Consider the following 16,598-nt stretch of genomic DNA (forward strand, 5'->3'; position numbering starts at 1 on the left):
CATAAAAGCTTAGCTTAGTTAACAAAATTATTGATATTTTTTAGTACTATTTGATTGTTTAGGTTGGTTCTGGCTAAGAGAATCAACAAGGGTACATCCCTACATGAGAAAATATCCTCTAGTGAGCTTGGCAGCTTTGTCCATTGACCACAGAAACAGAGTAAATGAAAGTAAATTATACATGAGAAAGTTGAGCAATTTGTCTACAATACGAAAAGCAGCAACCGCATTTGGCACAGTAATCTTAATCATATCCTCCTAGAGATTACCACCTTGTGTCCTAAAGCGCAACATTATAGAGACAGAGTCAAGTCTCCAAGAATAAACAACAAATTCAGAAACCAAAAAAAAAAATAAACACCCTGTGTGTCTCTCCAAATGCGGTCTAGAAAATATTATAAAAACCTTGTGAACATCAGTCTAATTAACCTTTCCTTAAGATTATTAACTATTCTTGCCAGTAAATACCAACACGCCTTTTGTTGACCTATGAGAAAGAATTATAACAACCTTATGACCAGCATCCACACAATGAAAATCATCCTTTAAAAATGTTATTTGTTAAGGTAGAGAGATCAGACTTTGTCACAGCACAATGAAATGGTCTAAGCTGGTCAAGAAGATTCTAATGCAACGTTGGTTGATGCATGTATGTATATGAGGGAAGTTAGTTCAGAGGCATCTTAAACTAAATTTGTCTCCTATGATAGGCCTTTTAATTTGTATCAAATGCTGATATCTACAACTTTTCTTTTGCTAATCCAGCTCATGGGAAGAGGACACTTACTCTTTGTTCGTGTCCCATATGGTATTAGACACACAATAAGGAGACACAAAGTGAAAGTTGGATGAACGTCTAGGAAGCTAGAGAAAGAATGTCATTTGTAAGTTTCAACTTGTTAGCTATCTCAAAACTAACTATCACTTTCATTATCCTCAACAAACTCGCACGTCACTTGGTTCAATCTCTACAGCTTCCTTTATCGTTTATCCCCAAAGTTGTATCCACATTTTCACCAATTTTAATCCCACAAATTGCTTATGCAGCAGAAGCCCTGGAATAAAAACCACAAAAAGAGTTACAGATGGAATGCAAATTCTCGGATAAAAGGTATAATTGATACCGGAGTCTCTAGTTCGGGAGATTTTTCTATCAAATTGGATAGCAATTTCCAATATTCGTCCTTATCAATTTTCAAAATGTCGAGTATTCAGGTTCTATAAGAAAGCAAATTTAACATGAGTCTACGTCAACAATCAAAGCATGCAAACATTGCAAGTTTGCAACACATATATAGCATCAAACAAGATAAAGCAAAAAAGGAAAGAGTTTTTTTTTTGGAAACTAAAAGAGGAAAGAGAGAAGAGAGGTAGAGGCTCAGGAGATTGCATATCTTACCTTATGATTTCTCATAAGTTTTCTCTTCATTATCGAACACCTCTATAGGCGTCTGTCTGAAAGCAAGATCGAGAGGTGCTTCTAGAAGGTGACTCCATATTTCCTTTTTTCAATATATATAATACTAGGGTTTCTTTTTCCTTTCTTGCTAGTCTCTACGTAACTCGACTCTCTAGAGGGTTTATAAATATTAACTAACATACACAAAGAACGAAAACCATCAACATTAATCAGAGCGACTCGATCACGAAAACATGCGACGTTACAGAAAGAAACCAAAGATCGATCAGCCCAAACCCGATACGAAATTCATCAAGTCTCTAGGAAAGGGTACGTACGGCTCCGTAGATCTCTTCAGCTACACAAAAGACGACGGCACAACGTTCCACAACGCCGTCAAGACCTCCGACTCCGAAGATTACAGCTCTATCGAGAGAGAGTTTCGTGTCCTCACCGAACTCAGAGGATGCCAAGGAGTCGTGCAATCTTTTGGTAACTCTCTGATTCAAGAAACCGATTCCAACGGAAAGAAAGTCTACAAGATGGCCATAGAGTACGCAGCTGGTGGTAACTTAACCGAGTTCCTCCGCGTAAACCGAAGATTATCGGATCCGGTTATCAAAGACTTCACTCGGATGATTCTACAAGGATTGGTTTCGGTTCACGATCACGGTTACGTCCATTGCGATCTTAAACCGGCGAATCTCCTTCTCTTCCCACGTTACGATCAAGAAACATGGTATTGTTCGTACGAGTTAAAGATTTCGGATTTTGGGTTGACGGTTAAGGCAGGAGATGAGTCTGTCTGTTGGGAAGCTAGTTCTCCTTTTGTCGGAACGCCTCTATACATGTCTCCAGAGTCGGTCCGAGACGGTACCACCGTTGAGAAAACCCTAGATTTGTGGTCGTTGGGTTGCGTGGTTTTGGAGATGTATAACGGTAAGCATCCATGGTTAGGGGTTTGTGTTGATGATATAAAGTCTCGTTTATTGGGTGGAATCGCACCGGAGATTCCAGAGAGTGTTCCTTGTGACGCACGGTTGTTTATGGAGAAGTGTTTCGCAAGGGAACATGGAGAGAGAGGAAGCGCTTCGGAGTTGTTGTTGCATCCGTTTTTGAACGGGGAGAGGAAGGTGGATGATGACGCCGCCGGTGGAGTGAGGAGGAGGGTAGGGTTGAGAATCAGAAAACCTCCGTCGAGGTTTGAAGATATTACAACACATGGGCCGAAACAAAAGGCCCGTTCAAGAAATGGCCCATTATAAAGCTTATGGTAAAATCACCATAGGAATCACCTTTGTTTTGGTTGACATTATAAGCTTACCAGTAACCAGTGTATATCTTATATCAATAAAAATTGACATGAACTTGTGTATACCAGACTCATTTTCCACGCACGAGGCTTGTAATATTAAAAAAATATTATAAAAGTTTATGTTTCCTTTCTTGAATTTTGTTTGTTTTAAAAAGAAAGAAAATGGACAAGGGGCCGGAGACATAACATAATGTAGAGAAGTTCCCCACATACATCGTTAAACCATCATCTGAAAAGATGCTTTCACTATATTGTAATTGTTACATATATAGAATATTCATAAATGGTGGTCCATATAAAAGAAACAAGACCCATATCAGTTTCAGACAATAATGATAATCACTAACCCACCAAAGCTTAGACCTTCCAAAAGCTAAAATAATCGCATTTGTATGTAATTATATTTTTATTGACATTTCGCATATGTACACAAGTTTAGAGAGCTTATTGTCTTCATATGTTGCTGTCATTGCCTATGTATAGCTTACTCATTCAATCATTTTTCTTTCCTAACGCCTATTTTCAACTCTCTTTTATATTATTTGTATCCCATTCTGTGACACGTTGAAAAATTAACGTCAATCTGATCTCAATCAATTTTATAGCTGTTGACAAAAAATATTGTTAAACAATGGCGGGTGGAACATCAAACGTTGTCCCAGAGGTTATAGCTAATAACAGAAATAAGACAAGGTTATTACGTTTTTTCATGCTGAATTTCAAGATTTGGGTCGGTTGATGCTGATTTGTAGAGTATTATGGTTAATTATGAACTCATTCGTATGTTCAGATACATTATATTTATTAGTAAAAAAGAACAATTCTCCCACAAAAATGAATCCTCTTCGTAATGTGTAATGAAGATCATACCGTGAGGTATTTGATTGACCATGGCGTTATTGTATATAAGAAATAAAAATGAGTTTGGTGAATTCGATGAAATGATGGAGAGTTAGTATAGATTGTTTAACACTGAAAGAGACCAGTGAGCTCTTCATGTTGTTTTCAACTCCACTTGCATTTGTTCTGTAGCTATTAATTTTGGGCTTCCTCTCATTCTTTAGTTCTGTTTTCTTCTACTTAAAATAAAATATCTTCCATCATGTATTTCCTATATTACTTTGAAGTTTGGTCCTTATATATAGCTGAACATTGTGAGGTCACATACAAGGAAAAGGACAAGATATGCTTGTCCCTCAAAATCTAGTCTTTTTTTTCATCTTCCATATATTTATTATCTTTAATTATTGCTGGCCAAACAATTCACCAATTTTTTTTTTGAAACTTACCAATTTTTTTTTTGAGAAAAAAAATAATAAGGAGAGAATTTGCATACATATATGTATGTAAGAGTGGAGGAGTTGAATCCAAGATATGGATGTGAAGGCAAGAAAGTGAGAGATATGGTCCCCTCAACAAAAGCCATTAAATCTCTGAGCATATGACTGTGACTTTAATGGCAAAGCAAAGAGGTTTGCATTTGCATGATTCAATGAAGGGTTGCTGTTAGGGTTTGGGAGATTTGTGGGCTTTTAAGTGCATGTTTTTTGTGTGGTTCAAATGCCATTCATGGGACACAATTACATTTTTTTTGATTTTTTGTTGTAGAAAGTTTTTCCTACATTTTATATTACTAGAAAAAGATTCGAAAATACTAAAACATTCTTATTAATTTACACTATTTACTTAGACGCTTAAAATCACTTATCAAATCCCTGGGATAGTTCTTTAATATAATTTGAAATTTTAAAACCGCATGTTAGGTTTAAACAGGGTTTATTTGTTGAAAAATAAAGAGATGTGGACTCCTCATGTGAGGTCCAAAATCTGCAAAGTTATGTATGTAAATTAATGTAGTTTGGGACCAGTACTTCGCATGGACATTGCCATAGTTGAATTTATTTCCGTTCTTACAATACGTTTTGATTAGTCAGATATCACATACACGTTATGTGAATAAGTGAATTTCTGTAAGGAAGTCACTCTAAAACAACCTTTTTAGGGGGAATCCATCTGCAAATTTTTTTTGAAAAAGAACATTTTTTAAAACGCTTACACCAACTGCTTTACAATTTTATAACTGATGATTTTTTTCTTTATCATTCCACAATGACCTGATACATATGTATACAATGAAAAATAACAGAAAACTAGCTAGTTATTAATATCTGATCTAAGTTCTTGTTTGAATTATGACAGTACATACGTAGAAGAATGTTGCGAATTGAGATTAAGAAGTTTAAGAGTATGCTATGAAACATTTAGTAACTTGATTTTTTTTTGTTCTTTTAGAAGTATAACTACCTAAGGTGTAATTATAGTTTATGCTTATAAATATATCATAAGCTATAAAAGAGCGCATATAATTGGGGTTCTTGTTCGTAGATAATCGGTGGGAATCGTTATGTTTGTTGCTATTGTACATTCAGGAGGTTTTATCAAGCGGTATCCTAACTAGCTAGTAACAACAGTTAAGAATTTTGTTTTGTCAACGTAACAGCATGATTAGATTAAAAGAGCTATGTTTTAGAATGGATAAAATTCCGTCTATAATTGTGTATTCAACTTTGTTTAATCAATACACTTAGTAGTAATACAAATTATTTAACATTGCGTACATTCATGACCAAAATTTTACAAAAGGGAACCAGGAAAAATAATACTAGTGGACTGAAAAATTGAATAATTCGTACAACGTATCGAATTTTGAGTGTGTAGATAAAACATAAAGGGAATATATAGTTCAAAATGAAGAAGACGACGTGGACCAAATTTTGCCGGATGATCGTGTTGATAAGTGTCAACAGGTTACATGCATTGATGAGTGGACGAGATCTCTACAAATAAAGATTCAATCTTTGGTTTAATTATCTGGTGATAACATGAACTAGTTGGTTATTAATTAGCATCATTCAATGATCATGTAGAAGGACCACCCCTCTCTCTGTGTGTAAGATCATCTTTGCATCAGTGAGACAAAACATCCAAGAGTGTAAAATGCTGGTCCTTGAGAGAGAAGATCTCTCTTTAATTAGGTCTCCGTCTGACTCTCTCCTCTTTCTCTATTAATCTATTAGTAGTAAAATTCATGTACTTATACGTAGACTTAATAATAACCAAATAGCTAGGGTCCATGGTATAAAAGAGTACATACCTAACTTCACCTTGCTAGTGATCTCTTACCTATAAACTCTCACTCTTTTTAGTTCAACCCATTACTCACCATGACCCCATTTCATCTGCTAACGATCAATTTGGTAAGCTTTTTTGCCTTCCTTGCAACATTTTCGGGAATCACTTTTAGGAAACAGCTAACAGAAAAGGAGATAACTTTGCAAAAGGAGAACTTATTGGAGTTTTAAGAGAAGAAATGTATGCGTGATTGGGTAGGGAAGTGAATAATTAAAGAGACCTCTCATTTATCCGGCCATTTTTACCATATAAATTTATTATTTCCGTAGAACAAAGCTTACTCACCGTGACACGGCACATGACATAACCATACATCATAGATTCATACATAGTAAGCTACTATTTAAACACATTATGTTACATACAATACCAAAGATACACAAGATAAATGTGTATTCCTAATACTACATACATATCCACGTATCAGTGCCTAGTATACAACCATAACCCGATATCCGGCGCAGAATAAATAAGAGCACCTCCAATGATAGTATTAGGAGGAATTCTTAGTATTTAAAGAAAAAAAAAGAAATTAAAAGAAAAAATGTGCTTTTAAGAAACTATGTGATACTAAAAAGACACATATCATTCAAATAGATGATTAACTAGTTTAATGAAAATAAAACATAAATAAATAATTATAATACTAATACTTTTTTTTGTTTTAGAAACCTTGGTGCTCTAAGAAGAGCTAAGGTTTTAAGAAGGTGCTCAAAGTTTGTGGTAGATATATATATATATATCTACCATAGTAATTTTAGGCAGACATTGGAAAATGGCGTCAGCAGAGAAGCTGAATACACATATGGCGCTTCAGCCTATTCTACCGAAATTTGAATCCGTCACCATTTTTTTTAGTTACAAGAAAAAAAACTCATATGTACATTTTCCTTAAAAAAAAAAAACTTACGAGCCAAATGTGAATTACTTAGGTGTATAAAACGTAATGTACCCACGAGGGCATACAGTTGATTACTTTAGAATTTTGGAACCTCTTTAAATTAATGCAAAACCTCATCTCTTGTCTTTCTGTCTCTGAAACAGTCTCAAACTCACTCACTCCTCTCTCTCTCTCTCTTCCATGGAAGAAACCAATGGAAGAAGAGAAACTCACGATTTCATGAACGTCAACGTTGAATCCTTCTCTCAGCTTCCGTTCATCCGCCGTACACCTCCCAAAGAAAAAGGCTCCATTATTCGTCTCTTCGGCCAAGAGCTAGTCGGAGATAACTCCTCCGGCACTGCTCAACAGGAGGAGGACATTCTTGAAACCACAACCACCAAGATCAACGACGAGAGCTCGGAGAATGTTAAGGACAAAGAAAAAGAAAAAGACAGCAGCAATAACAGGAGATTCGAGTGTCACTACTGTTTCAGAAACTTCCCGACCTCTCAAGCCCTAGGTGGACACCAAAACGCTCACAAACGCGAACGCCAACACGCCAAACGCGGTTCTATGCCATCATACCTTCATCAGTCTGGCTCTCACCACGTCTACGGCTTCCTCAACAACCACCACCACCGTCACTATCCCTCGTGGACAACGGAAGCTAGATTCTACGGTGGTGGTGGTGGAGTAGCACAACAAACGCCGTCGTATTACTCACGCACTCTTCCTCCTCCTCCTCCTTCTTCTAACACACCGACGATCAACGGAAGTCCTTTAGGTTTGTGGCGTGTACCGCCTTCCACGTCAGCAAACGCTATTCATAGCGTTTACTCAGCTTCACCAGCGTTTAGGACGCATGACCAGGAGAGTAAGGAGCCGCATTGGCCTTACAAGTTGATGAAACCTAATGTTCAAGATCATGTGAGTCTCGATCTTCATCTTTGACACTTTTTTTGGTGTCCATATCATTTTAACTTAGCCGTGATGAGACTCGTTCAACGAACGGTGAGGCCAATGTGAAAAAAAAAATGACGAGATATTCATGTTTTGTAAGGAGAACCGGCATGATGTGTAGATCTTGAACCTTTGAGGTTTCTTTCTTCAGATTCTGAGTTTATATATATTAATAAAAGAATAATTTCTGATTTAAGTTTATAAAAATATATATGTTCAATCATTCATTTCTGAGTTCTGTTATGGCTTCAAAAATCAAAGAGGAACATTAAATTAATAGCCATAGAAGTCATATATGCTCGTACTTTCTCTGTTGTTGCAGTCAAGAAAATTCAAGTCTCGATCAATGTTTCATTAACTCAAATTGTATGTCTGTTTAACCATTAAATAAACCCCACAAGTCTCTTTAGTGCCAAACGTTTACAGCACCTGTTTGATAGAACGGTCTTTTACCGAACCAAGAGCCAAAGAAGAAAGCTCTTGATGTTGATGATGATGATGATTCGGTGAGTGTGGGGATCACTGAAGACAATGGACTAAACAAAAGGGGGTATAGAGAGAAAGAGAGCTGAGAAGTGAAAGTGGTCCATGATTACAAATGTAGAGTTAAACCAAAGAGCGCTTTCATATCTATCTCAAACACACTGAACCTAAAGCTAAAGCTTTAACCTAAAATAAAAAGCTTTCTTCTTTAGTTTCTTTTCAAACCTTATTCGAGCAATTCAAAGAGTAGCATCAACCAAGATATATACCATGTATTTACTTGTTCATCTCTACGCATATAGCATAATCAATATTTAATGGACTTGAAAAAAGTAGTTAGAATCCGCCACACATGACATGATCATGTCTCTTTGCTAATTGCCTCCAAGAGAGTAGAGTTTTGATAGAAGCCCATAATGCCTTTAAAATAAAAGGCCTACAAGAATGATAAGTATTGATGGTATCTATAATAAGAAGCAAGGATATCAATCCTCGTACCTAACATGTGTTACACTAATCAAAAACATTAAAGACTACAGTATAGTATAGCTACGACTTTTAGATAGACCAAACATTTCAAAAGCTTGACTTTTCTAGTTTTGGCATGACTTCAATAACAGATATATGTGGCATTGCCTGCACCATATATATACCCATAATTAGATCATTTCTTTTTCCAACAACTCATGATGGTTATAGTTACATAATGCATTTCAGTACCAAAGCTTAATAATTACCTTGGTACTCTTCTCTAATTAATTATGTTATGAAACGTTGTAGCATGCATGATTTGTATAATATCTAACTAATGAGCTATAAACTGCTTAACTGACATTAACCACAAATCACAATGTCTAATCAGATTATTGTGATAACGATGGACCACGGTGCAAACTCAGCCCATCATAAGGTTATTCAGACAAGTCCTATGGGAACATAAAAACAAATAAAAAGACATATATGCACTCGTCGAACAGTTGTTTGGATAACAAAGCTGCAGAGGCTAAACCAGAGAACACAGTACATCTGAGAATTACGTGATGGTTTTATCAAATTATGGAAAATTTTAAGGATATGGTGGTGTACATGTCAAAGAGTTAACATCAAGAGCAGCTAGAAAAGGACCCCACTAAAGTTAATGCAATGTAGAAGAAAGCATGTGATGAAGAACATGATAAAAGAAGCACATAATAAAGACGTGTGAAGAGCACACACATACATTATATAACCTTAGGACCACTTTTCTCTGCTCTCTTGTCTCTTTTTTTAGATTAGATTTGTAAAAGGACTAGTGGAAGTTAAGGAACATCGGCCCACAACCCTAGGAAAATTGCAACTTGAGGATGATAGTTCGAACAGTAGACATCTCAAACCACTTTCAAATTAAAACTCAATCTGATTCATACAACGATGTAAGCTTCCAAAATGGTGGTCTTGTTTTGGTAACCTAAGCTACATAAAGTTCCACCGACACTATAGACCATGTGGTTAGTTTATCCTTTAGACTCTGAATTTTTGTACTATACTAATTTTTCAGCATCTACTTCTCAGATGATGTTATGTAAAGATGGACAAACATATCACAACCAAAGTTAATTTCATTTGCAAAAGGTAGCCACTGAGGAAACATGGTTCTTGTAGTTACATGACTGCTTGTCTGCTTATAAAATGAACTAAGAAGGCAGGGTAGGCTATGAGATTTTGAGAATCATATACCATTTAGTAAAAATTTCAATAGTTTAGAAGCCTAAATTTATTTATTTTTACAAATTAAAAAAATTATTTACATACAATTCTTTTCAAAAATTTTGGAAAATTGAGGCGAAGGCTTCATCAGATTCGGCCCATGATCAAGCGATTATAATAACAATGGACAGGGAAACAAATAAATTTTGATGACTGAAGATGGAAAGGAACACAAATTACAATTACATTATATTTTGTATAACTAACATTATGCTAGTTAGAATCAGAAAAGTACAAGTTCTACATGCACAATCATATAAATCAGTTTTCATGCTATCCACAACAGAAGATAACTGGAGATACTATGATGCTCTTTCTTTCACCCAACAGCCAAGACAGGTACTTTCCAGTGCATTAACTAAAGCTACCCAAAACCATGCCCAAATATTTAATAATGGGCCTAATGGGCTTCTTATTTCAGCCCAAAGAAAGACATCATCTTCTAACTCGAGATGATGCCCTACAAAGTCTTCTCTCTCTCTGCTACTCTATCTTCTTCTTTCGATTTAGTACAGAAGCTGCAGTTTATCAATGCATTCCCTTTCGTTTCCATCTTCTTCTTTAGCCCTTCTACCTTCTCTTTCTGCCTCAGGTTCTTCGCAACTAAAGAAGCTAAATTTTCTTCAAAGTCACTACCTTTCTCCTAAGCTTCTTTTACTCTCCACTAAACAGTCTAATGTCTCTCGTCACAGAGCGTTTTCACTTTCCTCCTCTTCCCCACCAGAGGAAACAGTCTCCATGGTCGATTTCCACGAGAAAGATTGGTCCTTTCTCGAATCCATGGAAACCCAACAGACCCAGAAGCTCGAAAAGATCGTAAAGGCTGGAGAAGTAACAGAGTCTTCGAGGGTTCTGGTCTCGTTTAGCTCAGAAGCTTTCGTTGATCGTCTGGTGGAATCTTCGCCTTCCCAGCTCTTGCTTATAGTCCACGACTCCCTTTTCATGTTGGCCTGCGTCAAAGAAAAATACGACAAAGTCAAATGCTGGCAGGGAGAGTTGATCTATGTTCCAGAGAAATGGTCTCCGTTAGATGTCGTGTTTCTCTACTTCCTTCCAGCTTTGCCTTTTGGTCTGGACGAGGTGTTCAAGACACTGTCTCAACGTTGTTCCTCAGGTAACAGTGTTCTGAACCATGTCTTTGTTGGCTCTTGGTTGGTTTCTAACACAGTTTGGTCCTAACAGGTGCACGAGTAGTAATCAGTCACCCGCAAGGTAGAGAGGGCTTGAAGCAGCAAAGGAAGGAGTTTTCAGACGTTGTTGTCTCTGATTTACCTGATGACTCCACCTTGAAGAGTGTTGCTAAGAAGCATTCGTTTGAGTTAACGGAGTTTGTTGATGAACAAGGACTTTACCTTGCTGTACTTACCTTCTCCAAACAATAGATTATCATGTTTCCTGTCTGTCTTTGTAATGAAACACACGATTCATTTTGAGCAAATCAGAACCTTTTTGAAAAGATAAATAAAATGTAAAGAAACTCTTGTGGGAGAGATCTTCACATGAAATGAAATAAACTGCGTTCTGGATTACAATCCTCCATAACGCCAAACAAATCCAAAAGTAAACGGTGTATAAAACCTTGTCCAGTAAACTGTATAAAAAGCTTTTAGAAGATAGAAAACCTCAAGCTGTTGCTTTCCGCAAACAAGCTGTACTCTTCACCTACTGTGCTCTCTTTCTTCTTCATAGTGTGGTTACCAAACGCATGATCTCCTGAGAGCTGCAGGGAGAAGTCCCCCAAGATCCCAATGGAATCAGCAGGAATCGAGTTACTTCCTGCAACAGGACCACTAAAGTGGAACAAAGAGAAGTCTTCGCCACTATCAGTTTCCACTTGAGAAAATCCGTTAATTTTATTTTCATCTGCTGCTTCCTTTGGCTCAAGAGTTTGAACTTGGTCCACGGTGTTCATTGTGTTGATTTCAGCAAACGGGTAAAACATTGGAGCTGGCCCAGAGTGGAAAAAAGGGGTTGCTGAATGGTTCAATGGCGTACCATACTGTACATATGGGGACTCTCCATTCAGACTGTATGCAAGAGGACCTGCGTATACATAATGGTTCGGATGAGGGAATGGCATCAATCCGTTGGCTGGAGCTGCAGACCAAGAGACTGGAGCTTGATGATAGTAACCCATTGTGGCAGGACTCTGGAAGACAGGCAACGGTATACTCTGCATTTGGGGAAACATCATGCTTTGTGGCTGTGACAGGTATGAGGAACAAGTATTCACAGTGGGTACCGTATTGTCCACGCTTTGGCTAAGAACCGTAAAAGGAGTTCCAGACTTTTCACTTTCCCCGTTTTCAGCTGGATGGTTAGACATTTTCACAATCCTTAGAACGTCTCTTTCATCAACACTCTTCTCTGCGTCTTTCTTTATCACCTTCTCGTGACAGTCATGCACATCGTTTTCAGTGCCCACTAGATTCTCTCTTCCTTCGAAGTGCTGACTGGCGTCTTCCGGATCAGACATCGGGGAGGATTCAGAGTTTCCGCTGTTTGAAGAAGCTGTATTGCTGTCTCCTTCACTGAGACATGAAGAGCAATTATCTGAGCTGGAGGTTCTACTCATTATAGGATCTTTCGAGTACAGGACATCGTTCTTTGATGTTAAGTGAACTTCCATCTTCTTGCCTTCCTCGGTTGGGTTAATATACTTCCCAGAAACCCAACTGTAGTCACTATGATTAGCACTATCCAACTTTTCTGTAGCCTTGCATTCAGACTCTGTGTCAGCTAACTTCACAGCGAGACTAACATCTTCAACCTCTTCTGCCTTAAATGTTGAACATGTAACTGGTGGTGCGTCAGAGTGTGAGCTGTTTCGCGGATGCTTCAGCTGCGTGGAGTCCAAAACCTTTCTCACAGTTACTGGCATGCCTCTGGTTGCAGATATATTAGATTCTGCCTTTTGCCAGTATCCATTAATGGGTTTATAACTGCAAGAATGGTCATCGTACCTCCCACCAGACCTAATGCTGTTTGGTTTACCACCAGTCTTCAAAGCTTTGACCTTCATATTTTTATTTGACCCGTTAAGATGTCTTGACGACAGTTCCAAGCTATCGTTACAGTACCTTGTCTCAGCCATATGAACAAAAGAAGCATTTTCCGGATGTCTACATTTATCTGACCACCTCATAGCATGATCATGCTGAACTTCTTTCCATATTCTTTCCGTCTGATGAACAGGTATTTGCCTATCATTCGTACAGCACCCATTTTCATGATCTATAATCTCTCTATCTGTGCTATCAGAATAGTGCGCCTCCGCGGTTGAAGTAATGCAACCATCCAAACACTCACTATCTTCATCATCAGGAGAATCAGGTGGAGACAATTCTACATCTCCAGTTTCAGTTCCTGACTCCTCGCAGTTTATGGTATCGTTTGACTCCTCATCAAGATTCATAGAGCCTTCTTCTTCCCTTGACAAATTTGGCAGCATTGCTTTATCAATACATTTTGGATTCTTCTGCTCTTTTTCTCGTTCTTTTTCCTTCAACCTCTCTTTTTTACGAAGTTTCTTCTCCCTCTCTTTTGTTCTTTTCCGCTCTTTTCGCTCCTCTTCTTCAAGCTTTTCTTTTTCTTCTTCCTCAAGAAGCTTCTTCTGCAAGTGTTAAGATGATGGACTCGTTGGACAGAAAAAGAATAAAATGCCTTCTTAAATTGCATAGATTGTCAAAAGGTCCAATCAAGATAGCAAACAAACCTGCTTCTCCAAGGTGACAATTTCCTTGCAGGCAACATAAACACGTTGCTCTAATAGTTTCGATGAAAGGCAGACAAATATACTGTGTGCATTTTGACGGGCTGTACCATCCCTAAATGCCTTTTCAACCTAAGATATCATTTATGAAGAGAGAGTATTGAATACACATACATAAAGCACATAAAAATAGATGGGGAGTGAACTTAGACGAATCTATAACAAACCTGCTCCTTGAAAATAACCGTTGCAGCATCTAGAAGAAACTCTCGAGCAAGTTCTGGACTCTTAGCGTGCTTTTGCGGACGGAAGCACTCACCATCAAGCTCATTCCCATCTTTGTCTAATTCACTCTTGTATATTGTAAATGCAATGACAATTTTTTAGCAAGGAGATATCTTATCTGCAAAGTTGTAAATATCTAAAGGGTCTCTGTCAAAAGCTTCGATTACCTCTTCTTCCTCAACCTCTTCCGCATGCTCAAAAAACATTCGGATGCATTTCCCTCTTTTAATTGTAACAAAGCCATCCCCAACCACAAGCCTGGAATGAACGCATTGTTGGCATCCCAATGCATGGGCTTTGACTGATACCTCGGAGGAGCGGCCATTTTTTTTAAATGCCCTAAGAGTAATGTAGCATTCTTTTAATCCATGAAGGTTTAGGCCACTGACTTGGGCACTCCTATTACTGCCTACTCGTCTGAAATCGAGGATATCGGATTCGCCTTTGTCAGTTCCAATAGCCCACTCGAACTGATGATATCCAGCATTCTCTGTAAAATTTTGACTCCAGTCTGCTCTAACGGAATCAATGCCCACCTGAGATATTGCAATTAAACTTCTTATTCTACCTTGGAATTTAAGCTTCTTAGGTGTACAGGTAAATCTACTCTTGTAGTATAAGGTACATGAATCCACAAAGAGGAAAATGTTAAGAAAGATAAAAGACCTGATATTGAAAAGCTGTATCCGCAACACAAAACCATTCGGTACATTGTGGTTTCCTTTGTATTCTTTTAAGTTCCTTAAGCGCTTTAAACTCTCGGATAACATTTTTCCTGCAGTCTCTACAAAACTTCTTGCGGTCGAATCTGTGGTTTGAAAGGTCAACATGTTACTGAGGAATGGAAAAAAAAAGACACAATACCATGAAAAGAAGTTTAAGAGAATACAACAACTAAGTAATGCATGCAATCATCATAGTTGAAAGACTACATCCCTAACCATTTTTTTCAATTTAAGACAGGCAACTTAAGTTCTAAGAGTTAACAATACACCCTAAGTAAAGAAACCAGATCATAGCCAAACATCCAAAAAAACCATCAAATCAACAAATGAAAAAGACCTGGAAGTTAGCCTTCCAATGAAATCCTCTTCTTTCATAGTGAAAAGTGACAGACGGCTTTGGTCTTCTAAAGCAGAATAAAAATCAACTAAAGTATCAGCAGAGAGCCATCTGGTATGCAAAGCACAAGCTTCTCTTGTTCCATGACCTTTACCATAACCTTGACTTATCCAAACCCTTCCATCGCCACCACAAGCATCAGGATAAAGCAACTCACGCTCCCTCTCTCGCGCACGTGCACTCTCAAACACCTACCAAACAACAACCAATACATTCTTATTATTATTATTATTTTTTAACAACGAACAAACGGCTATTCTATTACTCAAACTTACAGTTTGCAGCACTTTGAAAGATTTGGGATACAAATAGCAATCAAGAAGCGTGAGCGATTCATCCCTAGTCGCGGTGATTCCTCCCCACTGATGAGCGTAGGGGTTACTGAGAGCTGAGCTGTTTTTCGATGATCCTTTCTTCTGTTGCAACGAAACGATCTGCAAGAAGCCTTCGAGGAGAAGGCCGTGGCATCTAGAGCAGCACATGTTCTTGCGCGCCTGCTCAAAGAGAGCTTGCCTGTCGATCCGGAGAAGCTTCTGCTTAGCTTTCGGAGACAACTCGCTCCAAAACTGTATTCAATTAGTTCAAAACAAAATTCAATTTCATTGACACGTGTCAAATCATCATGAGAGTTAGATGAATGGGAGGAGGAGAAGGACCTTGTGGAGCTGAATGTAACTGACTCCGTCGACGTCACTGGACCAAAACCGAGAGGAGGAGTGGTCATCCTTGTGTGCCATCTAACACTCGTCTCTAATCTTCAACAACCAATGAGATTCTTCATCGAAGAGACTAGTAAAGCGGATTCAAAGCTCAGCCGAATCGGAAAAAAAAATCAACGAAATTAAATTGGTGGAGGAAAATGAATTGGGTGAATAATCTTGATAAACCCGATGATGATGTTTTCTCCGGATTGAGATCCCTTTGATGGAGGGAGGGAAGGAATCGAATCAAAAATTGGATTGAATCGGGAAAGAGAACGCGAGGAAGACGATTACGATGAGATTCGCTCGCGGAGCAGCTAAATATACATCAGGCGAGACGCGTTAGAGAGAGAGAAAGAGAGAGAGAGAGTTGCTGGCTTGGAAAGAGGGTTAGGAAATGTTAAAATGAAATTACCTTAACCTATAATATGCAAAGAGATCTAGCTAACATGGTGACAGGCATGAGTGCTTTCATCATCAAAATGTATGGTCATGAACCATAAATTATAAAAATCTGTTCCGGCCAGTTTTTTTTTATTTTATTTTATGTTTTGGATTTAGCCTCCTAAATCTCAAAGTTTTATATATATAGATGGATTAAATTCAGTTAATAATATTTCGGTTTTATGTATATTTTATAACTTTTTTGATATCTATTTTAAATTTAAATTCATTTCAGATTCTTTAACAATACTTAGGATTTAGTTACTTAAATTGAAATAGTTTTATGATTGAATATTTGAAATAATTATTTAAATTTTAGATACTATTTTGTTACAAAAAAAAATACTAATTTGTTT

General features: G+C 37.6%; 4 protein-coding genes across 4 annotated transcripts; 3 read left to right on the top strand and 1 right to left on the bottom strand.

The window, feature by feature from the left end:
- Positions 1-231: 231 nt before the first annotated feature.
- Positions 232-6,531, top strand: LOC103866599 (mitogen-activated protein kinase kinase kinase 18). Its single transcript, XM_033292544.1, has one exon. The coding sequence runs from the start codon at positions 1,654-1,656 to the stop codon at positions 2,662-2,664; it is 1,011 nt and encodes a 336-aa protein (XP_033148435.1). The 5' UTR covers positions 232-1,653; the 3' UTR covers positions 2,665-6,531.
- A 313-nt stretch (positions 6,532-6,844) lies between these two features.
- Positions 6,845-7,976, top strand: LOC103866601 (zinc finger protein 8). The gene has a single exon (XM_009144544.3). The coding sequence runs from the start codon at positions 6,988-6,990 to the stop codon at positions 7,738-7,740; it is 753 nt and encodes a 250-aa protein (XP_009142792.2). The 5' UTR covers positions 6,845-6,987; the 3' UTR covers positions 7,741-7,976.
- Positions 7,977-10,464: 2,488 nt separating this feature from the next.
- LOC103866602 lies at positions 10,465-11,416 on the top strand. Its single transcript, XM_009144545.3, has 2 exons — positions 10,465-11,092; positions 11,161-11,416. Exons 1-2 carry the CDS (start codon positions 10,510-10,512, stop codon positions 11,358-11,360), a joined length of 783 nt encoding a protein of 260 aa, XP_009142793.1. The 5' UTR covers positions 10,465-10,509; the 3' UTR covers positions 11,361-11,416.
- Positions 11,406-16,412, bottom strand: LOC103866604. Its single transcript, XM_009144547.3, has 8 exons — positions 15,754-16,412; positions 15,373-15,663; positions 15,038-15,288; positions 14,642-14,783; positions 14,143-14,511; positions 13,918-14,043; positions 13,694-13,822; positions 11,406-13,591 (listed from the first exon to the last, which is right to left on the bottom strand). The coding sequence occupies exons 1-8, from the start codon at positions 15,832-15,834 to the stop codon at positions 11,585-11,587; spliced, it is 3,396 nt and encodes a 1,131-aa protein (XP_009142795.1). The 5' UTR covers positions 15,835-16,412; the 3' UTR covers positions 11,406-11,584.
- Positions 16,413-16,598: the final 186 nt, after the last annotated feature.

Source organism: Brassica rapa, chromosome A05, assembly GCF_000309985.2.
Source record: "Brassica rapa cultivar Chiifu-401-42 chromosome A05, CAAS_Brap_v3.01, whole genome shotgun sequence".
NCBI classification, from domain to species: domain Eukaryota; kingdom Viridiplantae; phylum Streptophyta; class Magnoliopsida; order Brassicales; family Brassicaceae; genus Brassica; species Brassica rapa.

Coding starts and splice junctions, on each gene's coding strand:
- LOC103866602 (XM_009144545.3), top strand. CDS start 10,510: ATGCATTCCCTTTCGTTTCCATCTTCTTCTTTAGCCCTTCTACCTTCT. Junction 11,093..11,160: donor GTCTCAACGTTGTTCCTCAG/GTAACAGTGTTC, acceptor TGGTCCTAACAG/GTGCACGAGTAGTAATCAGT.
- LOC103866599 (XM_033292544.1), top strand. CDS start 1,654: ATGCGACGTTACAGAAAGAAACCAAAGATCGATCAGCCCAAACCCGAT.
- LOC103866601 (XM_009144544.3), top strand. CDS start 6,988: ATGGAAGAAACCAATGGAAGAAGAGAAACTCACGATTTCATGAACGTC.
- LOC103866604 (XM_009144547.3), bottom strand. CDS start 15,834: ATGGCACACAAGGATGACCACTCCTCCTCTCGGTTTTGGTCCAGTGAC. Junction 15,289..15,372: donor CTTTCAAAGTGCTGCAAACT/GTAAGTTTGAGT, acceptor GTTGTTTGGTAG/GTGTTTGAGAGTGCACGTGC. Junction 13,592..13,693: donor TTGTCACCTTGGAGAAGCAG/GTTTGTTTGCTA, acceptor TAACACTTGCAG/AAGAAGCTTCTTGAGGAAGA.